The sequence below is a fragment of the Sapajus apella genome, unplaced genomic scaffold (assembly GCF_009761245.1).
Source record: "Sapajus apella isolate SASKATOON/1434 unplaced genomic scaffold, GSC_monkey_1.0 scaffold33, whole genome shotgun sequence".
Classification (NCBI taxonomy): domain Eukaryota; kingdom Metazoa; phylum Chordata; class Mammalia; order Primates; family Cebidae; genus Sapajus; species Sapajus apella.
Genome location: NW_022436973.1, coordinates 2,420,788 through 2,445,229, shown reverse-complemented (window position 1 = coordinate 2,445,229; position 24,442 = coordinate 2,420,788). Strand labels below are relative to the sequence as shown.

The window sequence follows — 24,442 nt, the reverse complement described above, 5'->3', positions numbered from 1 at the left end:
CCTTGTCCTGGGAAGCACTTTCCCAGGAGATGAGCCCCTTAAAGGCCTGCCCCAGTGCCTTTGAGTCAGGTACTCTTCTCAAGAGTGCAGCCAGTTTGGAGTCTAGCCCTTTGTCCTCTGTCTGGTGGCATCAGGGAGCTGGAGCTCTTGGTTTCCTGCCTTTTCGCCTTCCCAGGCCTGAGCTTGGCTGCTTTTGTGCTGGCCTTTAGTGGGAGGAGGGAATTGGGGATTTTGAAAAACCCCAGATTTTTCAGAGTTGTTCCACTTATCGTGTGCCTGTGCTGTGGCCGGATGGGCACTCTGCTCAGCCCTCCATTCCCCCCCGTCAGTGTGAAGAGATGGTGTGTCTGCAACTCCAGACTGGGTTGCTTCTTGCAGGGACCCCCCGGAGATGGGTTAGAGAGACCCAGGCTCAGAACCAGGTCTGTGTGAAGGAGGGGTTCAGGAAGTGACACCCCAAGGGGGGGGTCCCACAAACCTTGGGTATGGTGTGCATGTGTGTAGATGGGCGAGGAGATTGGGAGGAAGGAAGGTCTTGTGGTGAGGCAGCCATCCTCGGCTACAAACTCCAGATCTGACACAGATCTAACACAGCTGCTCAACTTAGAAATGGCAGCCGCCTTCCTCAGTGCCCTCACTGACCCTGTCAGCCATTGGGAGAACATTTTAGTGACTTGAGAGCCTGTGGATTCCAAAGTGAAGAAAGGATAGATAACTGCAAAGAACTGAGATAACTCTGGGAACATTACTCAGGCATCAGACTCCAGGCACAGTCTCCTTCCTTGCTGTCTATGCTATGTTGAGTCGGTGGCACTGGATGGAAGTTCTCCGAGATCTCCTGGGTAACTGACTGCATTTTAAACCATGCATGTTATCAGCAGGCAAAAAATGTAGCACAATGTTTGATGGCCAGTCTGGATTTGAAGCCCATATATTCATTGTATGTTTCCCAGCCAGACCTTCTCTGAGCATTGATTTCCTCATCTGTAAAATGGGGGTAATAATATATCCACTCTGTATGGTTGCTCCAGGGATTAAATGAGACAATTCATGTAAAACATCTGGCATTGTCTGATACATAAATGTTTAATAAATGTGAGCTGTTATTAATAACAATAGACCATGGCTGCCCTTCAAGACCCTGGACTGGGAATGGTAAAGGGGTGAGGTGTGGCTGTAGGTGAGGGTGAAGGTGCAGGAAGGGAGGAGGATGGTAACCATATTCACATTTCACTTAGATTGCTACTCAGAAAAAGGCAGGAAATGGTTTTGTTTTGCTCCAACCCATGTGCCCACTCACCCACCCACCATGTAGAACAGTTTTTCTGTAGAGAAAGTGTTTGGAGTTTTACACATTTGACTCCTGGGTGTGACCTTTCTTGTTTGTAAGTTGGGACCTAAGCAGAAAAGAGGGATGTGGAGAGGGGATGATCTATCATGTCTCAGGTCTTTGGGGGATGGAGCCAGGCATACAGAGGACCTGATCACCCCCTACCCAGGGGTGAGCAGGTGGGTCAGCCAGAGGTGTACACATTCAGTGATCTCATCAGCTGGGATTTGGCAGATAGAGAATGTAGGAGGACCATGGCTCTTTGATTTTGAGAACCCAGATTGAAAGGAGCCTGGATGAAAAGTCTAGTCAGCTCTTCTGTGTTCAGACTTTACTAATGGAGGCTTCCCCTGAAGCCCTGCCCTGCTTCTACCCATTCGTGGGCTCTCTTTGTTGGTGGGTTCTGATGATCCCTGAGGCCTCTGAGGAGGTTGGACTGCCAGCCGGGTTTTCTGCCACCTGGACTCTTGCCCAAGTGCCTCAGGTGTCTGGCCTTTACTGCTGACCCTGCCAGGGTACCCACAGTGCCTGAAGCTTGGCCAAAGAGAGAGACACTGTGCTACCTTCAGGTTGTTGGTGGACCTGAGGGAAAGACAGTGTGGTTTAATGAGGTTTACAGCATTCATAAGTAAGACCTTCTCCTACCCTGACTCTGTGCCCTCTTTTATCAGCACTTGTGAAATGGAACCAACACTTCTGATTTCTAGAGTGGTCGTTTGGCTCAAAAGCAGGGTGGGGAAGTGCTTAAGTGCTGACAAGTTTGGTTGTCCTGGTGACAGGAACCAGGTTGGTGTTTGGCCTTTTATGTTGCAGATACTGACAAACGAATAAAATGCAGTTATGTAGAATTCCAGCTTAGTGTCTTAGAGACCTTTCATCCCATTTTACAGATGAGGAAATGGAAATGGAGAATGGTTTGTGCCCAAGGTGGTAAGTGTCGGTGTGTGCCAGGGTCTCAGCTGGGCCAAGCTCTCTTAATCAGTGGCTGACTGGCAAATGCAAGCTCACATTCCCTGTGGCCCACATCGATCCTCTGTGAGAAACCTTTGTGCTGAGACCATGCATTACAGGGCAAAGACCACTTCGGCTTTTGTATCCCAAGACAGCCTCAGCCTCTCTAGGCTCTGGCTCCACACTTTCTCTCTCTCTTTTTTTTTTTTTTTGAGACCGAATCTTGCTATCTTGCCCAGGCTGCAGTGCAGTGGCGCAATCTTGGCTCACTGCAACCTCCGCCTCCTGGTTCAAGCAATTCTCCTGCCGCGGCTTCCTGAGTATCTGGGATTATAGGTGTGCGCCACCATGCCCAGCCTTTTTTTTGTGTGTTTTTAGTAGAGACAGGGTTTCACCATGTTGGTCAGGCTGGTCTTGAACTCCCAACCTTCAGGTGATCCACCCACCTTGGCTTTCCAAAGTGCTGGGATTACAGGCATGAGCCACCACACCTCACTGGCTCCACACTTTTTCTTCTGTTGTCTTCTGGGTTGATATGGTTCAGACCAGTGTTTAATGAGGTTGTCCATTGAGGTTCTTTATGGGCCCAATAAAGAAACTTAATGGGCCGGGTGCAGTGGCTCATGCCTGTAATCCCAGCACTTTGGGGGGCCAAGGTGGGTGGATCACAAGGTCAGGAGTTTGAGATCAGCCTGGCCAGCATGGTGAAACCCTGCCTCTACTAAAAAAACACTACAAAAATGAGCCAGGCGTGGTGGCGCATGCCTGTAATCCCAGCTACTCGGGAGGCTGAGGCAGAATTGCTTGAACCCGGGAGGTGGAGGTTGCAGTGAGCCAAGATCGCACCATTGCACTCTAGCCTGGGCAACAAGAGTGAAACTGTCTCAAGAAAAGAAACTCCATGGAGGTACTCTGTGGATACTGGCAGAGCATGTCCATGGGGACTTTTGGGGCCCCAGGCTTCTATCGTGGACTAATTCTGCACTAGATAACTTTACTAGATGCCAGGCCCTCTGAGGTGAATGAGTATGGGTCCTTGGTTTTAGGGAAATGAAAACAGGCAATGACATTTGTGGGCAGTACCTTTGATGAAGGGGGTGAAGGTGGCAGACGAAAACAGCTAACCACCTTGATGAGGCAAGCGGACTCAGAAGCGAGATGGTAGTGGAACCAGCTGGCTGCGGCTTGACCCCTGTGACTGGGGAGTGGACCAGACCGGGAGGCCGGTTCCGAGGGCTGTCCCACAGCACGGGAGAGGGCAGGCCCAGGCCAGTGTCATCAAGGGTTTTCTTTGTACTGGCTGGTTACTCCCAGTGGGAGAGGGGCAAGAGCACATGTCCGGATCTCCAGAGCTAGCCATCCCTGCCTGTGTGTTTCCTGTCTGAATGTAGTTTTTTCCAAGGGAAGTCAGACCTTTTAGTGTTTTCTCAGCATCCCAGGCTTGCCCCATGTGTGGATTTCCAGGCCTCCCGCCCAGCTGGGATTTTCTGTTTCCTGTGAACCTAGGAAAAGGGCCTGCTTCTCAGATAGCTGGAGAACCTGAGCTCACCCAACCCTGGGACCCACAACACCTCCAGCTTCTCTCCAGACTCTGTGTGTATGTTTATACAAATGCATAGGTTTCAGTTGGAGTTCAGAGATCTTGACTACGAGCTTTGCTTTGGGTATTAATATTAATTAATATTAAATTTGGGTATAAATATTAATAACCCTCATTCCAAGAGGGTTATTTATTAATATTTGCCATAAGTATTATTACAGCTCCAATTTGCCCAGTGCTAGGCACCAAAGATTCAAAAGTTTATTGAGAAATGCTTTGTGCCATTGAAGAACTCTTGGAAGAGACAGATGTAGAGGCATGTGATTATAACCGTGTGTATTACATACCATAATATAAAGGCCCCTACCAAGAACTGTGAGGAGCTCTGCCAGGAAGACATCAAAGGAGAAGTGACCTTTGAGGTGGGCCTCGAATTATTGAGGTACCTGCCTGTGCTGAGGCTCAGGAACTGGGAATCACTCCATGCATGGGTAGGGAACAGATTTGGTGTGGTAGAGAGGAGGCTGGGACTGGTTGGAGACAGCTTACGGATAGCCCTGGTGTGCCGTGCCCAGCAATTACACTCAGTCTTGTAGGCAGCGGGAGTCAGCAGAGGCTGCAGTGGGACTGACTTGCCTCTGTCTGGGAGACCACAGTGACAGCGGTTTGTCAGGCAAGTGTTGGGGAGGGAGGCCAGTGAGCTAGTGCAATTTGCAGGATAGAGCTGTTGAGGACCCAGACAAGACCTTCTTGCTGAGGCAGGGTGGAGATTGCTATGGTGGTAAATGGGAGAAGGGCTGGGTCTTGAGGGGCGAGACAGAGCTTAGTAGTTAAGCATTTGGGCCCTAGACTCTGCCTGAATTAAAATCCTATTGTGCAGCTTACTTGCTCTGTGACCTTAAAGCGTATGACTTTACCTCTCTGGGCTGCTTATCTGTAAAAAGGGGATAGTATCAAATGTCATTTATTTCATAAGTTTTTGTGAAGATTGGATAAGAATCTGTATAAAGTGCTTAGCATGGAGTGTGGCACAATGTAAGTGCTTACTATTTAGGAGCTCTGACAGGACAGAGATGAGGATTAAGTTCCCAGGAGGACCTGGCGGGAGGAGAGTGAATGCACCTGTTGTCCTAAGGGGCTGGTGCCTGGCCACCAAGCCCTTTGATTCAGAGGCAGGGGGGCCTGCCCATCCTCTCTTGCAGCTCTCAGCAATCCCTCTATTGTCAGGCCTCTTTCCCACTACTGGTTTTTGCAGGGAGACAGAGGAGTTGGCTGGAAGCAGCTGCTTTGGGTGGTAACCCTTTCTGTAGAGTGAAGGTATGATATTTTCCTATTTCTAAATGCCTAGCCCAGGACGCTATCTGGAGAGACCTTGTCTTCCAGAAAGTGCTCTAATGCCACAACCTCGATGTGGTAGAGCCTGCCTCTGCTGTCATGTTCTGTGTCAGTCTCCGCTAACTCACAGCATTTCTTCTCACTCTGTGCCTTTTCCTGTGGGATGTGCTTCAAGGAGACCACAGATGGTAAGTTGGAGGGAAGAAGTGAGGCCTGAGATTGTAAAAGCCTGATATTAGGAGACCGATTTTTTCCCCCTCTCCACTTGCTTTGTTAGAACTGGAGAAGTCACTGCAGACTTTGAGGAAAGTCCTAGGAGAGATGGATGTGGGATAGGACGATGGGAATGTTCTGGTGCCCCTTGTAGAGTGTCTTGTTCAGAGGAGCATGGGACCATTGCTTCCTTGGAGGGAATCTCTGAGAGCAGCATGTTTACAGGTGGCAAGACTCAAGGTGGAGCCATAGGTGAGGAGTGGCTTCGGGCCACCATTGACCAGATAGTCAGTCCCACTTTGCTGGTAATTGAGCTGTAGTGCCTGGAGATTTGTGGCTAGAGCTGGTCAGATTTAGGTTCAGGTCTCAGCTCCTACTGTGACCTTGGGCAGATTCCTTTTCCCTGTCTGAAGTTAATCTTTAGCTGTAAAAGTAATTTCTCCTCACAGAGCTGTATATTAATAATAAGGGAGATTGTATATGAGAGTAAGAGATTTTATGTGAAAAGCACCTAGCACAACATTTGGCACTTAGTGGGCACTTAGTAGTATTCATTTCCTTTACTGTCATCTTTGTTAACTACAGAACTCCAGTTCTTTCCACCAATTAGCCACAAGTTGGCTGTTCCAACAACCTGGGATAGGAGTCTGTTTCCTACTTGCTTTCTGTGTTTCTTCCCTGAGTCTGTACACAGAAGACTGGGGCATCAAAAAACTCTAGAATTTGTATAGCATATTGGGAGTTCATGGAACATTTTCTCACCTGTTGTATTATTTGAACTTCACAGCAGCTCCATGAATCTATGGAGGGTAGGAGTTACTATTCCTCTCTTACAGAGGAGAAAACCAAGGCACTAAGGGTAAGGTCACATATCAAGTTCATAGTAGATCCTAGGATTTCTGATTCCCACTATAGTTTATTCGCCTACTCTGGGGAAAATGACAGTAAGATGGACTGTTGTATAGGACCAGAGGGTTATTTTTTGTTTTTCTGCCCTCTGACCACATGTGTTTGACCAGCCTAGGCTTCCATCTGTGGACAAGCTGGACTCATTGCCTCAATTTCAAAACCCTTCCGTACTCATCCTTGCCACAACACCCATGTCAAGATGCTTGGCCTACGCAGACCTTTCCTACACTCCTACATGGAGGTGAATGTAGCTGCTGATTGGGGGCAGGGCACAGAAGAGCCTCACCCTCTTGACGTGCTGGTTTGTGGTGAAACTTTTGCCTATGCTTCTGCAGAACATTGGAACCTGGGGCTCCATGCCCCAAATGTCCTGAGAAGGGCCTCTCCAGGATTCTCTGTGACATCTCAAGAGCATGCATTCATTCATGTGCTCCTTAATTTGTCATACATTTATTGTGGGCCTTGCTACTGTGTGTTGGGCACACTGAGCTGGACGTGATTGCTCCAGCCTCTGACTTGTTCAGGGTGGCAGTAGATCTCTAGCCTGGTTCATGTTCCATTTCACCATATCTACTCTCCTTAAAAAACCCCCAAAAAACTGCTTTCTTGGGCTTCAGTGACTCATTGAATAAGTGAGACACTACTTGTGCTTCCCTGGCTTTAGACTCTGGCATTTGCTAACTGCGCCAAGCACTGTGGAGTCCAGTAGTGGACATAAGATTAGAAAGGTAAGGAGGTTAGAAAAGGTAACATATGTAGATATACCCAGAAAGGAGAGAGAGAGCCAGACAAATAAAATACTTACAGAATTTGATGAGTTCTATGAAGGAAATAAGCAAGAAGCTGCTCTGTCAGGATCGCTGAAGATGTGCTGTGATAACAAATGATGCTCACATATCAATGACTGGCAACAACAAAGGTTGATTTCCCCTATCTGCTATGTGTGCTAACCTACATCACTGTCCCTGGAGAGTGGCCTCAGTGGTTCTGGGCACGGCCTCTAGTACAGAGCCTGAACACCCTGGGCAGAGTAGGCTGGAGAGGGATTTAAAATAATGGAGGTTGAGAAGGAATGAATTTTCATGACTTGGGCTGGGTGTGGTGAGTGTGGGTTTGCTGTTGTGGTAAGAGTGCTGCCCATGTGGGTCAAAAGACTGCCTTGGCTGACGTCTTTGAAATAGGTATCTTTGTGTGGCCCTTACCTAATTGTCATCTCCCTGCCATAGCTGTACCTTCCCCACTGACCCATGCCCCTACTTGAGGTGCTCACTGAGCCTACTATGTTGTGGCCACAGTGCCCTGCTGCCGCCCAGAGTTGGAATGTCTCGCTACTTCTGCCACTCATCACAGCTGCTTCCCAGAACTTTGCTCTGCTCCATGAGTGTGCTGGAGTCTTCAGAGAAAGTGGGAAATATGGGCACCTAGAGGCCTCTAAGGGGTGTTCTCAGCCTCAGAGAGTAGGGAAAGAAGTGTGAGAAGGGGTTGGTCCCGGAATATAATGTAGTTTCAGGGAAGAAGCAGTAGGGACAATGGAGTTGGTTGCCTTATGATATGCTATGGTCTCAAGAGATGGGACTTGGAGAGTCTCTACTTGCATTCCTGGCTAAGCCCTTAATATTCTCCTACCCCTCCTTGCAAGACTAGTTCCTTTTGAGGTAGTACTTGGCTAGCTTTTGAGAGGCTGCAGTGGCTTTGTGCCCAGGCTTAAGTCCTAGCTTTCTCCCCACTCTTTACCTCCTAGGAACCGGGCCCATCCTGGGGGAGGCAGGGAGGATCTCCTTTTTATAGTCCACATGTAGGCTTTGTGTATAGGCTCTGCTGCTTCCTTCCGGCCCTGGCCCTTCCTGGTGTTGGCCGGTGGCCCTGGCTTCAGCAAGACTCAGGATGCAGAGTAAATGGGGCGGGGCGTTCTGCAGAAGACTGGCATCTCTTTACTGAGCCCAGGCCTTGCACAGAGGAGACTAGAGTTAGGAAGCAAGAAAAGGAGATTATCCAGTCCTTGATCCTGGGAAGCTTGCAATCTGGACCATGTAGAAAACCACTAAGGCCCAGGGCTGGCAGGAGACAGCTGTGCCTAAAGTGCTGTAGGCTGAGCTCTAGGGCCCAGACAGAATCGCTTTTCTCTCTGTAGCAGCCCATCCTGCCCCCTGGGTTCCCTCTACCTGCCAACTGGCACACAGGTGTTGGGTAAAGGATCTGTACAAAGGCTGTGAGGGGCCTGGGTGCAAGGCAGGAAGGCGTGGGCACAGTGGAGAGTGGGCACTCTCACTGATGTTCTGGGCCTTGACAGTGAACAGCTGGCCAGACTGGTAAGGGGTTGAGTCCTGGTGAGTTTGACCACTTGTTGGTTTGTGTTTACTTCTTCCTTGGCACAGGTGGGGAGTTCACTTTGAGGTTGGCTTCCTGTTTTCTTGGACACCTGGGGATATATGGTTGAGTTAAAATGTCCTGAGGGAAATGATTGTTGAGGGCATGAGCCTGGATTATAATGTCCTTGGCTTGGCCTTGCCCGTGGTAGAAGTTGGGTATTGACCACACTGTTCTGGCTGTGTAAGTATGGATGTGTAGTGGGAGAATTCCAACCCCACCTTGATTTCAGCCTAAGGCCCAGAGAGTGTGGGCCTGAGTTCACAGGGTGACTAATCCTAGGAAGGAGTGAAGGAGAGCTCCAGTTGGCCATAGGTCCCACAGGTTTCTCAGCTTACTTGGGGGCAGGAGGTGAACTAAGAGATACAATTCTGTTCCCTCAGTTGGGAAGTTGGGCAGTGATGGAGGCAGGAGTGATGGTCCCTCTCTGAGGCGTTGAAGACCCACTTTATGGTCTCCCTGTTCTGCCTCATGGTCCACCAGCTGTTTGGAGGCAGCTTCCCCTTGCTGCCCTACTCACTTCCTCCACCTTCAGTAATTGAGTATAATGTGCCTGTGTTAGCTTGTCTGTCCTAACTGGGACTATGGCCTTTCTTGGGAGTTCTCAGCATATCCATTAAGGAGGTTAGGAAAGGTAACAAAGGTCACTTTGTTAAGGATTCTGCTGAGGGCCTTTTGAGGCCCGCAGTGAAACACAGAACATTCTCTCCAGTGAGAACAGAATGCTGGTTGCCAGACTGATCCCAAGAGGATGGTTTGGTCCTAGCCTGAGAATTGGTCTACACTGGAAGCATGAAGTTCCATACAAGGATGTGTGCTAGTATAGGTGGGATGAGCAGTTGTCCTAAGCAGGTAGAACTATACGGTGTTCAGCTTCAGCTTGGGAAAAGGAAATCCAAGGTAGCCATCTCTCTTAGTAGGGGAGGTAAGTTCAAAGAATTTAAGCTGGGCTGGGCACAATGACTCAAGCCTGTAATCCCAGCACTTTGGGAGGCTGAGGCGGGTGGATCCTGAGGTCACGAGTTCAACACCAGCCTGGCCGAGATGGTGAAACCATGTCTCTACTAAAAATAAATTAGCTGGGCGTTTTGGCAGGCACCTGTAATCCCAGCTAGTCAGGAGGCTGAAGCAGCGAATTGCTTGAACTTGGGAGACAGAGGCTGTAGGGAGCCGAGATCGTGCCACTGCTCTCCAGCCTGGGAAAGAGAGCAAGACTCTGTCTCAAAAAAAAGAGGAAGAATTTAAGCTGGGCCTTCTGGGCAGGCAGTGAGTGAATGAGATCCCTGGCTCCTTGGAGTGAGGTCAGAGACTAGATCACTCTCTGGGGCCCTGTTTTCCAGTAAGCAAAAAGGGGACAGGAGAGCAGCTTGACTTGGGCTGGCATGGCCCAGAGACAGTGTGGCCAGATGCTGTGGCAGCTGGGTCAAACAGCTCTAAAATGGGAGAGCCTGGTGGGTTCTGCTGAAGCAGGATGTCTCAGCAAGCAGGCCTCTGACCTGATGACTTCCGGTCATTATTTAGAATGCCTCCAACCCCACAGATTTACTCTGTGTTGGAGGCTTAAGAACTAAACCCACATTTACTGTCCAAGGGATGGCAGCAACCCAGAAACCAAAGAGGCAGAAGCCAAGGTTGGGGTGGTGAGACATCATGGGGTTCAGGGAGTGGCAGAGGGGAAGGCCTCCATTCTCCCTTTCCTGCTTGTCTCCCTGCCTCATCCCCTATTGCTCTGACATTTCCCCCACCACCAGGAGTCCTAGGTCCCTATTATTTCCTTGTAGGAGGGAGACCCCAGATTTTTCTTTCTTCTCTCAATCCATTCCATTTCCTCTCCCTTGTGAGAGGGGGGTCTGCAGAGACAGAGCAACAGAGAGAGACTTGTAGATATGCTGGGCTGTAGTGAGGAGGGCCTCATTTATCTAGAGAGCAGGAACAGGTTGTGTAGCAGTGATGCTTTCATTATATTTTTCTTGAATAAGGCCCCCAAAACCTTATTAAGTTCCTGGTAGGCTTGGGGCATTGAAGATGACAGACATGGTACAATCTCTGAAGGAGTTTGCACTTTAGTGGGGAAGACAGACAGCCTTAAAATTCATATATGGTTACTACTGTAATGAATACTGTGAAGCAAGAGTGCATGATGCAACCTGGAATCTTTTCCATCTTCCCCTTTTGTCTGTGCTGGCCCTGCTTGGCCACTTCCAACAATGATTTTGAGGCATTACAGAGCACAAGGCTAGGTTACGGGCAGTCTTTGCTTTGAAATATTGTTGGTTGTGCCCCTTACCAACTGCTGCCTTAGGTAAGTTAATTAACCTCTTTGTGCTCACTTTCCTCACTCGGGAATTGGGGACCCTAATACCTACTTCATAGTGTTATTAGCAAGGATAAAATATAAGGCAGATTTTATCTTTGTAAGGCAATCTTACCAAGAGCTTTACGCTATGTCTATGCAAAGTAAATATGCAAGAAATGAGTGTTAGGATGCCAGATGCCGCTGTTGCTCATCCTCCCTTCCCACCCAGGAGAGGTAGTAACTACTTCGTCTTCTACTTCTCAGCTTCTCATAGTATTTGTCTGTGGACTCTATTTAATGTAATCTATCTAGCATAATACTCATATCTAATTTTTCCTTCCATATTCAAGCCCCTTGAGGTACATGTATTCCAAGTACCTAGAAAGAGGACATTAGTTTCTCATGTAGGTGCTCAGAATGTATGGTTAATTTTGAATAGTAAAGCCAGGAGGACTTGTCAGAGGGCTTAATACAGCTGCTGGTGTACAGGGGCTGGTGAGAGAAGAGGAGATGTCAAGGATCATTCTGAAGTTTGGAGTTTGGGCACCTGTTTAAATGGTGATGCTCTTAGCTGACCCAAGGGGTATGGCAAGAGGCCTGGCTTCTGGTGAGAAAAGATAGTGTTTGGTTTTACGGGGTTGCCTTTGAGGTGTTTTGACATGAAGAGTGGAGATAGCAAGTAGGCAGCTGAATTGAAGGGTCAGAACCTTAAGAGGAGAGGACAGGGCTAGAGACCTATTTGTGAATTATCTTTACATAGGAGGTAATTAAAGCTGTGGGCATGGCTGGCATTGATGAGGGAGAAGACAGCACCAGAAGAGAGGACCTTGGCCTGAGCCTTGACCAAGGCCATTGCTAAATGTAGGTAGGCTCGTAGCTCACAAAGAAGCAGGAAAACCAGGCAAGGTTGTGCAGGAGAAATTAAGGACAGAGCTTCAAAGAGGGAGGGCATGATCAACCATGTTGATTGCTGCCGAGGGATCAGGAAGGAGGACCATAGATATGTGATTTATGGGTCAGGCACGGTGATTCATGCCTGTAATCCCAGTACTTTGGGAGGCCAAGACTGGTGAGTCATTTGAGCTCAGGAGTTCAAGAACAGCCTAGGCAACATGGCAAAATACCATCTCTGCAAAAAATATAATTAGCCTGGGGTGGTGGTGTGCCTGTAGTTCTAGCTATCTGAGAGGCTGAGGTGGGAGGATCACCTGCGCCCAGGGAGGTAGAGGCTACAGTGAACCCTGGTGGTGCCATTGCACTCCAGCCTGGGCAATAGAGTGACTTATGGGCCAGGCATGGTGGCTCACACCTATAATCCCAGCACTTTGGGAGGCCAAGGTGAGAGGATCACTTGAGGTCAGGAGTTTGAGACAAGCTTGGGCAACATAGTGAGACCCCATCTCTATAAGATATAAAGAAAAAAATTTTAAGTGACTTATACCCAGTGCTCTGGTTCTCCAAGTGTCCTGAGTATACTATGGTGGAGGGGGGGCATTTTATGAGGGACTTTTGAGGTCCTGGACATCCCTGAGATATGGCCCTGGTGAGTGTCCCAGTCTCTCTCCTGTAGCCAGGAGCCTGGCGTATATAGGCCATTTAGAAAGAACTTAGCTAGCCTTAGTCTGCAAGGGAGGCAGAGTTTGGAACACACAAGACTCCTGATCCAGAGGCTGACCCATGGCCACCTCTGAAGACTTGAGAATCTTCAGGACTTGTGCAGAAAAGTTAACTTTCCTTACTGTGGCAGTTAAGGCTGGAATAGGCCACCTTCCCTTCCTTCTCATACATGGTACTCTGAATGCCCTGTTTGTGGAACACAATAGACTTCTGCACCTCTGCCTTGGTTTCCATGAACCCCTCTGCCTAATGTGTGCTTGTCAGCCCTCCAGACCTGCCTTTTACAGAGCACTCCCAAGACTTTGCTCTGCACATACTCAGCACCACAGACACCTCCCTGTTGTTCTAGTCTTTGCATGACCTCATAGTTATCTGCTTCCCCATCTGTTTCCTCCATCAGGCAGGGGTTTTCTCAAAGGCAGGAACTCAAATGCCTTATTGATCTCTGTTTCCCTAGGACCCAGCCCAGGGCCTGACATGGAGTAGATAGATGCCTGATAAATGTTTGATCAGATGATGGAATGAATGCATAAACCGAATAGATGACTGCTGAGTGCTCTTCCAGCTTTGATTTCTCAAAGAGGGTGGGACCTCCTTTCCCTTCCTCCCTTGGAGCTTAGGCATTCTGTTCTCACCTCTGAAATAGGTAAGATTAATTTAGAGTCTTAGGGGAGAGGGCTGTCTGCCTGGATGGTACAAAGGCTGGCTGTGGTTGCTCTGCATGTCTCTGTATACCCAGTGTCAGGAATAGCAGATGCTGTGGGGACACTGCAGAGTGCCGCGGTTCTGCCATGACTCACCATGTGAACATGACAAGACCCTTTGGACCCTCCATTTCCTCATTGCTTCAAAGAAATTTGTCTAGAATCTAGACCAAGCTTGCCCAACTTGCTGCCAGCGGATCTGGTTTGAAAGCAGCTGCTTCACAGGAATGGAAAGGAGAGTAAGCCCCACCATCGTCTTCCCTTTGCCATATAACCCTGTGACCCTGGAAGTCCCTGAACCTAGATCCTTGTTTGTAAAATGGAAATGGATAGCTACCCAGCCCTCCACTTTCGCCTTCCTCTGGTGGCAGCCAGATGTGCTCAGGGAAACCTCAGATTTGTGAATATGTTTCTACAGAGAGGCGGAGGAGGAATGTTACAGTCTCAGGAAGAGAAGGTGAGGAGAACTCTAGCTCCTTCCGTAGGCTTTGGGCATACACAGCCAGCTTGGGAGTTGCTGACCATCTTGTGGCCTGGCTATTATTGCATCAGGCTTTCTTCGGACCTGTGTCCAGGTTCTATCTTTGTCTCTTCTTCAGCTACCTCCATCCTTTTCCTTCAGAGCTGCAAAAACCCTGCCAAAGCCGTGTGGTCCTGATGGGTGCAGAACCCCTGTGCCTCTGGCTCCCTGTGAAGGGGAATCTGTAGTACAGTGCCTGTCCCACCCCATAGGGAGTTGTATAGGGACCTGGGAAGGGGTGGCTGAGGTAGGGAGCCAGAAGTGGATGACAGTCACTTCTGTTGGAACCTTTCTTTGTCCGTGTTTCAGTATCCTCTGGTGGAAGAAGGTATAGCTCCGTTAACAGTCTTCCTGGGTCCTACTTGTGTAGTTTCTTTGGTATGGGGATTGGGGACTGGGAGGGATTCAACTGTTTGCCACAGGCTACATGTGGAGAGGGTGATTGGTGAGAGGTCATTTTGGGAAAGATCTACATGTATATTCTGACTCCTGGGACCATTCTCCTGAATCTCCTAGTGGTCTTGGCTTAGGGCCCAGCAGGGCGTGGGTGCTTAGCGTCCTGCTGCTTTTACTATTCGGTTTTTCCCAAAGCTATGTTAGCTTGCCGTGGTTCCTACTGGCTATAGGAATCTTTGTGTAGGCACCTGCCAGTTTCCAGACTGTACTGGCCCCCAGGAGTCACATTCCCCCCCAACTGTGCCTGTTCCTTCTTTTTCTGTTCACGTTGTCACCCCATTAACCATTGCATTTTCAGTGTTTGTTGTAGCCCCACAGCCTCTGTGGCCCACTGCACCACCTCTTCCAGGAAGCCATCCTTGATACCATCTTTCTGGTACCATCTCTGAGCATCTGTGGCCTTTGCTGCCAGTTAGATAATTAGCTCTGGAATCAAACTCCCATGTGTTTACTTTTGCTCTTAAGTACTCTGAACATCTTGAGGCCTCCCCAGGCCCTGGGTTTGTGTTGGACTGGTAGGGAATGGAGAAAAGAGTCAAATGTGCTTTCTTCCTTGGAGGAGCTCATAGGCCAGTGGCCTAGACACCAGGGAAACACCAGCAGGTGTGACAAGTGGTGACACACAAAAGAGGAGGGGGCACCTAGTGTGTCCCTGGCCTGGGCCTGGTTGGGGCTTAAGTGAGGAGGTAGGTGTGTGAAGGCTGAGGGGAGACATGGGCTGGGGTCATGTTTTGTTCATTGGACTTGGACTCTTTTGAGGAGGGCTGGGCTTTGCCTGCCTTCCTATAGTGCCCTTTGCAGAGCGGGGCTCACAGGCCTTGAGGAGTTCTGGGGTCCACAGCCCACAGGTGGGGATAGTAAAAACCCCCAGAAGGGAAGGAACCTATCCAGGAAATCTTCACTTACCTCTTTCAAGCTCTTTAGATTTTAAAGAGACCTTTCATGTTTAGCATGAGTTGCAGTTTTTTTAAGTTAGAAAATTTCTTTATTCCATGCATGTTTAAATGGATGGTTTTTGCTGCCATTTACATCAATTAGCTTACATACTTTGGGTTTTTGGGGTTTTGGGTTTTTTTTTTGTTTTTTTTTTTTTTTTTGAGAAAGGGTCTCTTTGTTGCCCAGGCTGGAGTACAGTACTGTGATCATAGCTCATAGAGCTACTCTTCTGCAGCCTCAAACTCTTGGGCTCAAGTGATCTTTCCCGCCTCAGCCTCCCAAGTGCCGGGACTACAGGCATGTGCTACCATGCCCAGCTAAGTTTTTTTTGTTGTTTTAATTTTTTGCAGAGGTGGGGTCTTGCTCTGTTACCCAGACTGGTCTTGAACTCCTGGCCTCAAGCGATCCTCTTGTCTAAACCTTCTAGAGAGAGTGTATGTACCTTATAAAGGGAAAACCCTCTCGGTGGCCCATGCTTGTAATCCCAGCACTTTGGGAGGCCAAGACAGGTGAATCACTTGAGGTCAGGAGTTTGAGAGCAGCATGGTCAACATGGTGAAACCCCATCTCTACTACAAAAAAATAAAAAAATCAGCCAGGCTGGTGGCGTGCATCTGTAATCCCAGCTGCTTGGGAAGCTGAGGTACGAGAATCGCTTGAACCTGGGAGGCGGAGGTTGCAGTGAGCTGAGATAGCACCACTGCAACCTCCAGCCTGGGCAACACAGCAAGACACCCAGACTCTGTCTCAAAAAAAGAAAATTTCAGTGAAAGCATGTTTCATGTTCAGAAATTTGGGGTACTTTTGTTGGTGGTTTTTTTGGCCATATCTTCCTCATTTAGGGGATTTAATTTTCAGTATGTCCTCCTGTCCCTTTCTGATTAAATCACTTTTGTATCTCTTACCTCGTTGGCATCTTACTGTAGTCCAAGGAAGGAGGTGCCAGGAGTGGTGATTCCATTTTGCAGATGAAGAAAATGAGGCTCACAGAGATGGGTCCAGGTTGGGCATGGTGGCTCACTCCTGTAATCCCAGCACTTTGGGAGGCTGAGGTGGGTGGATCACCTGAGATCAGGAGTTCAAGACCAGCCTGACGAACGTGGAGAAACCCTGTCTCTACTAAAAATACAAAATTAGCCAGGTATGGTGGTGCATGCCTGTAATCCCAGCTACTTGGGAGGAGAATCATTTGAACTCTGGAAAGCAGAGGTTGTGGTGAGCCAAGATTGCGCCATTCCACTCCAGTCCGGGTAACAAGAGCGAAACTCCATCTCAAAAAAAAAAAAATAATAAGAGAGATGGATGGATGGGTCCAGGCCTCCTGCACACCTTACCAGTGCTTTTGTTCATAATACCTCTCTATACCCTTTTTACCTGCTGAGTGGTTAACAGACTTGTAAATTTGGGGGACCTCTGTCTGTTGGGCTATTTGGAAGTGGCTTTTTTGAGCACAGACGACACTAGGACACAGGTTTCAACAAGAAGCTTGGGTCTAATTTAGGGTCTTGGATTTGATGGTTGGGCTCCTTCTCCCCCTTCTAGGGCCTGCCATGTGTCTGCCACCTGAGGCAGGATTGGCTGGCTTTCACTGGTTGTGCTCTGAGGAGCCCTGCCTTTCTCTTCCCTAGGGTTCCCGCTGTCCTGGAACTCTGCCTAGGTAACAGGAATACTGCCCTTATGCACATCCCTTGGTGGCCAGACAGGGTGGTTATCCCACTTTACTGGACAGCAGGAGAGCTGGTCGCAAGCCTACAGCTTGGTCTGATGTGTGGGAGGAGTCAGGGTGGGAGCAGGAGTCAAAGACAGGGAGCAGCCCTACCTTCAGAAGAGCCAGGCACACAGATGGGTCCTCTGTGGTTACTGTCTTCCCCCTTTTCTAGGCTCCAGACTGGCTGCCCACCTTGTCCCTTTGACAGCACCCTGTCTCCCCACTCAGTGGATTGGGTGCTGTCCCAGGGTGGGGACTTACTCTCCTGCAGAGGCAGGTTCTCAGCTGGCCCTGAGGGTTGTGTAGCTTCACAGCTCCAGAATGCTTGGGCAGAGAGTGGCTCAGATGAGGAAACAGGCTCCTTTTAAAGGGAAAGCACCTGCTATTTCTGGTGTGTCCAAAAGGTGACTGCTCTCCAGGACTGCATGGCCAAGCAGCTCTGCTCTAAGTAACTACTTGTCTCTAATCTCTGTGGTCTTAGGCCAGGAGTCTGTCCCTGAGGTGAGAAAGGAGGGGAGAAGAAGGACGAGATGGAAAAGGAACCATCCCCCTTCCCAGTCTCCCTGGCCCTATCATACAAGCTTTGATTTTACAGATTCAGTCTTGTGGCATTTTGCCTCAATGCTTAGAGCTGGCCCCTGGTGCCAGGCAGCAGGTACATTTCCTTCTGCCCAAAAAAACAAAACACAAATGAATCTGAGGTAGGGCAGGCCAAGGCTGACCTTCCTGTGTGAGTGTCTGCGTAGTAGTGTGCCTACATGTAAGGTTCTGTGGTGGGTCTACTCCTACGAAAGCCTTCATCTTATTCATGATAAACCAGAGAAGATTGCAGACCTTGCTTTATGCTTGGAGCCTGGATTTGAAACTTGATCTTTGGGGGTGCACATGCCTCAGACTATTGGTGAGTGTGCAGGTGGGGTGCTGCAGGCTCAGGAAGCAGCATGTCTGCATATGCTTATCTGAATTCAACTCCCTAAGAATCCCCTTTCTCCCCATACAATGCCCCCATCCCTGCCAGACTTCTTTTTTTGAACAGAACGAAATAGCTGCTTGTATTCTTCTCTTCATGGACCAACTTTATCTCACCTAAGTTTGGGTTTGCATCTAGTGGAGCCCTGACAAGTGGCCTTATTTGTCTCCCCTACTGCCAGCTTTTGTAGGCCACATGTTAGTGGCACTAGGCACACAGGTAGACAGGTGGGCTGTCCCCAGATTTCTCTGTTAACAGCACTTCCCAGCAGGGTCCTCATAGCAACCATGTGAGGTTAGAGGAATTTCCAGTTTCCTGAGCAGGGAGACTGAGGCTGAAAGAGTGAGAGACTGCCAGGGCCTCATAGTTAGAATTTAAGAGCTGTGTGGCTCTCCTCACTAAGCCAGGAAGGGGATGGTCAGGGCAGGCTTCCTGAAAGCAGAAGGCAGATCTCTACCAGGGCAGGGAGCAGAGCAAGGGTCTCAGAATTCAGCCTGGGGCACCAGGAAGCCTGGCCTGTGAGGAGGTTCTCAGTCCTCAGAGCTGACCTGTTTATACAGTTCAGGCATAGGCATGTGTGGTCCCTCATTACTTCAGAGCCCCTCAAGAAAGACTGACTGTTTCTTCATGAGAGTTTTTGGGCAATTAAATATAAGGGACTAGATCCCCCTCACTGCCCCAAACAGCTTATCCTGTCACTGTCTACAATAGCCATATTTGGAATGGTAACGCTCAGGCCATTCCTAAAGCCCAGGCAGCATTCATTGTGGGCTTGCGGACATGGTGCCATTCCTGAAGCCTGGGCAGCCATCCACGGGCCTGGAGGCCTGGTGCTCAGAGGAATGAATATGCTGCAGCCCTGATGGGCTGTGCTGGCCGGGCTCTGCCCTCTTGGGTCAAGGTGAGACTGAGGATGAGGCCTTTGTCATCATACCACACATCAGGCCTCCTGGCTGCTAGATGTGGGATCCTGCCCTTGTTTTCAGAGAGCTCTTCCTCCTGATTGTCCATCTTCTTCATAGTGAGGGTCTTTTGGTACCTCTGTCTTTTCTTTTCCCCATAGTTCTCCTGCATGTTGTTCTCTCATGGTTCTGAGTTGGGGAAGAGTGCTAGGCTGTGGATCTCTGGGTATAAGGTGTGACTTTCCTACTGTTCCAAGCTGTTCTCCCCTTCTCAAGCGCCCAAGTTCTGGGAAGGTCTCTTTTCCTGCCCTCCTGACTGATGGCAGGGAGGTCTGACCAAACTGTGCCAGACTGGATCAATCTCTCTCTTACCTGCAACCAGGGCAGAGGCCATTCCTCTCTGGGGAGTCTCCTCGGAAATTCCTGGGAACCAGCCCTGGCTCTCCCAGGAAAGAGGACACTGCCATATTTGTTCTGGGAGGCAGGAGGATGCGGGGTGAGGTTGGGAGGTGGTACAGGATGTGGCTTTCAAGAACCTAGTAGAGCATCTCACTCTCCTGCTAGGGCCAGACCAGTGCCTCCTTATGGAAGACAATACAAGGGACCAGATGTGGCCAATGGGAACTTGGGAGAATATGATGCCTGGCCTTGAGCTGCTCTGTGCCTACCTGGTCCCTATTTCAGGCACCTGTTCTTCCTTCAGACGGATCTCAATGGAAATATGTGCAGGAGTGTAGGCCTGTTAACTCTGTGTGTATGTGTGTGTGTGTGTGTGTGTACTCACACTCACCTTTGCAAGAAGGTGTGGAAGGGGGATGACAGCAGCTTCACACCGGAAGAGCAGACTGGTTTCTGTTTCAAAAGGCAGAGTTTGTGGTTGTTCTGCAGTTTCTTATCTAGTCATTTCCCCTGATGGAAGCTCCTCCTTCTGTCCTTGGAAGCCCTGTGTTCTCAGTTAGGTTTTTATGGCCCAGTTCTCCCTGCCCCTGTTCCTACCTGAATGTAACTATTCATTTTTTCTCTACAGCTAGTGCTTAACTTACAACCACGATTGGTTCCGACAGACCAGTCATAATACAATTTGGTCGTAAGTTGAGTAGGCTATATGTACAGTACTGTGAAATGATGTTATAAAAATCTTTAAGTCATATTTTATCATAATTTTCTTTCATTATTGTTATATATCATATTTTTCTTTGTTCATTTTATGCCATTTGTATCATCTCTACACCATTTTGTTTCTTATTTTTACATTCGTCAGGTTTAAGTAAAACACTGCATTACCAGTACAACTGGTTTAATATTTGCAAAACATATAAAATTACAAAATACAGGTGCATACAAAAATACAAAATACAGGTGTAAAAAATACCATAGGAAACATTTTCCCAATTGCAAAACATATCAAAATATATAAACATGTACGAAACATTTTACTGGCCGCTGGTGCTTGGCTGCGGATCGTTGATGTCGTCATCTGAGGCAGCAGTTGGGGTTTCCGGAGTTGGTTTTTTCATAAACATAGTGAGCTTTGTCTGAATTGTATGTTTCTTTTTTTCTTCATAAATTTCACGATACGGACGAAACATATCGTGCGCCATCCGTTCAATCCTTGCAAATCGTTCAATGTTTGGGTCCATTGCTTCGAAATGTATAAGAAGTTTATTGGGAGGTGTTTGATGAAAAATATCCAAGACACAAAACACAAATTGCTGTACCGAGTCTGGGATAACAGTTGAAATGGTGCGTGTGGAGATGGTAGTGCTGCCGGAAGCTGGTCCGCACTGTCGTACGCCCAGCTGGGCAACGTTTGCGCTGCCAGACGTGGAGCAGCCGTGGCTAGCGATTGTGGTCATAAAGTAGAATGGTCGTAAGTTGCATAGGTCGTAAGTCGATCAATACCTGTATTTGGTTGTCCTTCCCTTTGCCTGTGTATCTTGCTTTTTTAATTTCTTGGTTCAGTCATTCAGCAAGCTCCAGAGGAGCCCTGCCTGGCCTTAGGATGTGAGCAATGGATGTACATGTACAGTGTGTGCATGAAGCATCAAGTGTGTGAGTACCACAGGAAGGAACTTCTCAGTTGGAACCTTGATGGAAGAGAAGAGAGCCTGAGAGGTAGACATTCCCAGACTAGGAATCAAGATGAAATGGGGATAGGAAGCACCAGCTATTCTTGCCCTAGGTATGGCTTAGTGTGGATGGAGAAGAGGGTGAGAGGGCAAAGATGGGAGGTAAATCCCTGGGCTCTGCCACAAAGAACCTTGAAGGCCATAGAAGGTGTTTGTTCTCCTTAGACTGGCAGTGGGCAGCCCAGGGAAGGGATTGAATAAGGTCTTGGGGAGTGGTCAGAATAATGTTTTATGAAGAGCCAGAAAACTGGGGAAGGATGGCTGATTGGTGAGAACCAGGGGGTTAGGGCAGGCAGGAGGAAAGGCCAAAGAGATTTGCTGAGGGGACAGGTGGTTCCAAGTAGAAACAGGAATGTGTTGGGGAGGTAGGGTAAAGGCCAGAAGCAATGCCCGCTCTTCCAAGTGGGATAGATAGGGAGTTCTGTGGCAGTTGCTATAGGGACGGGACAAGAAGAGAACATCTGGGGAAGTTGGGCCGTTAGGACATTCCAGCCAGGTTGGTGTGCAGTTTGGTCTGGAAGGTCTCCTGGGGTGGGGGCTGGCCAGGTAAATGCTGGCACTGCATCTGGCTCCAAAGTTACCAGGTCAGTCTAGGCTTAGAGCATTTTAAGAGGCTTCCGAGCTTAGGGAATACTTAAAGTCATCGCTGTTGGCTAAGCTAAGCTTTTTTCCTTTGCCCTCATCTACCTTAAATCAGTGACTTCTGGGCTGGAATATATGCCCACCAGCCAGTGGTCAGCCCCTCCCTGTGCTGAATAGTGTGTCAGAGCCTGTGCACCTAAGCACCTTTAGTGAGGGAGCAGAAGAGTCAGCATTGGATGGGCTCCCTCCATGTGCCACATATACAGTGCTGGGTGTTTCTAGCTATTACAACTTTTGATCTTACCAGCATCTTTCTGATGCTGTTGTATGTTATTCTCTTCACAAGTGTAACAGTGAGATCAGAGTGGCTGTCACTTTACTGAGATCACGTAGCTAATGTGAGTTGGAGCTAGGATTTTAGTCCAAGCAGTCTCGCCCAGAGCTCGTGCGCATGTTTTTTCTACCACCCTGCCTTCTAGAGAAACTCAGTCAAGCTCTTTGCTTTATAGATTGTAAAACTGAGACTGTGAGAAGTTAAATGAGTTACCCATCATTGTCTCAAGTTTTAGTGGCTGAGGCAGGTCATCCGCTATTCAATCCTATGTACCTCTCTGACTATGCCCTGTGAAGGCCAGGGGAGCATGCAAGGGCCTTGGATAGCTACGATAAGGAAATGGTCCTGGGCAAAATGGTGGTCTGGGTCCAGGATGGCTGCTGCTCTGGGACCACCAATGCCTTGGTCAGGGGGTGGGGTGGGGATTCCCTTGCTGAGACTTGTGTGGGGATGTCTTTAGCAATTAGGCATTTCAGGGATGCACCAGTCTTCTGGGCCTGAGCCTTTCTCTTGGGGATCCTGAGGCCTATCTTAACCTACCCAGCCCTGCCTCTGGGACTTTATGACTTGATTTGTGTGTACCTTGTGTTAGGCAGTGGTCCTCATGATCAGCCTTGGGTCTCCATTTCTCCTTCTGGAATCCAGCTCTTTTGCAGGGCAAAATGTCTCAGGGAACAAAGACAGGGAAGGGACACCCCGCATAACCGCCTTTCCCCCAGATAGCCTTCTCTGACCTCTGAGCCCTTAGCAAAGGTCTATCGCTAGACTCAACCCAACCCGCTTATTACCCAGCATGACTGAGTGGTCTTGGCTCTGCCTCTGGGGTTCCTCCCTGAGAGAGAGTATAAGAATGAGGAAACCAGGCTGCCCTCCTTTCGGTGTTGACTCTGGGAGACCCCAGCTTGATCTTGGTCTCTTCACTACCTCCCTAGTTGATATTCGCGAAATCAAGGAGATCCGCCCAGGGAAGACCTCACGGGACTTTGATCGCTATCAAGAGGACCCCGCTTTCCGGCCGGACCAGTCACACTGCTTTGTCATTCTCTATGGAATGGAATTCCGCCTGAAGACCCTGAGCCTGCAAGGTGGGAGTCAAGGGGGTAGAGGAGATAGGGGATAGTTAGAGGAATGACCACTGGCTCCTCCCCAGTGGGAGATATGTGCCCTCGGTGCAGCTGTTTATGCCTTGCTCATAGCCACATCTGAGGATGAAGTGAACATGTGGATCAAGGGCTTAACTTGGCTGATGGAGGATACATTGCAGGCACCCACACCCTTGCAGATTGAGAGGTAAGAACCACTCCGGAAGGGGTTAGGGCTGGGAGTATTAGGGACCCAGGGGACAGGAACAGCAGACCATTGTGTGCCCAGACATCTCCTAGGTCTGGCCCTAGATGGAGAAGTTGCCCTCACCTCAGGCTTCTCTTCTCCAGGTGGCTCCGGAAGCAGTTTTACTCAGTGGATCGGAATCGTGAGGATCGGTAAGTACTGAGCTGTGTCTCTAGCCCAGCGGGGTGGGTATGGGCATCCAGAACCTTAGCTGGGCCTCTAAGCAGCTGCCTGGAGACCCAGAGGATCCTGGGGACCTTAAGTGGGGCTAAGGGGTGGGCAGAAGTTTCTGGCACAAGTAGCTTTCTGCACAAAGCCCTCTGGTGGCCTTGGTGTGAGCTGGTGAGAGGAGCCAGCCACATGGTGTGTGGCCTGCCAATGGGTGTCCTGGAGGTGAGGGTGGCCAGTAATGTGGGAAGAGCGCCCTGAAGCTCATGGCTCTGAAGTCTGTTGTGGCAGCCAGAAGAGCCAAGGAGAGAAGGGGAGCGAAGACCAGATGGTGTGGGTGCTGCACCATGGTAAGGTCCTTTGACCTGAAAGGAACGGGGGAAGCCATGGAAGGGTTCTGAAGAGAGGAGTGATGTGATCTGACTTGGGTTACTCTGGATTGCTCTGGCTGCTGTGTGGAGAGCTCAGTTAGGAGCTGCTTCCATACTCCAGGTGAAAGATGAAAGGGCTTGGCTCATGATGGTAATGGTAGATTTTGGCCATGGTGTATTTTGAAGATAGTGCCAGAAAGAAGGTCCTTAACAAATTGATTATGGGATGTGAGAGGAGTAGAGGATAATAGTACAGTCTCTGGCTTGAGCAACTGGAAAACAGAGTTGCCATTGACTGACATGGGAAGATCAAGGGACAAGCCCATTTGGAGGGAATCTCAGGGGTTCAGTTTTTGAGGCATGTTAAGTTTTCTGATGCCTATTAGAGCTGTCCAGGGAGAGATGTTGAGTAAGCGGGTGATTAGAGTGAGTTTAGGTCCACAGTTGGGGCTGCACATATTAACTTGGGAGTATGTAAATGACACTGAAAGCCACAGGACTGGGTGAGATCATCTAGGGGGCAAGCAGACCAAGAAAAGGACAGGGTCCAGTGGCTGATCCCAGATCACCCCCATGTTAGAGATTGGAGGGGTAGAGGACAACTAGTGCAGTAAGAGGAGCAACCCCCAGAGTGTTGAGTTTTGACAACCCAGGGAAGAACACAATGGTGAAATCTGACCGTTGACTCTTGGATTTAACATGGTGGGAAGAGCAGTGTCAACCAAGTGGTGAGGGGCCCAAAGGAATTAGAGGGAGCAAGATGACTCTTACAAGG

General features: G+C 49.1%; 1 protein-coding gene across 1 annotated transcript in view; it reads left to right on the top strand.

The window, feature by feature from the left end:
- The window catches only part of PLCG1 (phospholipase C gamma 1), a 39,656-nt gene that overhangs the window by 1,028 nt on the left and 14,186 nt on the right, over window positions 1–24,442 (top strand). The window contains exons 2-4 of the mRNA XM_032294938.1: window positions 22,732–22,884; window positions 22,996–23,089; window positions 23,233–23,280. Of these exons, the coding sequence (XP_032150829.1) occupies window positions 22,732–22,884; window positions 22,996–23,089; window positions 23,233–23,280 (295 nt within the window). The remainder of the gene's footprint in view (window positions 1–22,731; window positions 22,885–22,995; window positions 23,090–23,232; window positions 23,281–24,442) is intronic.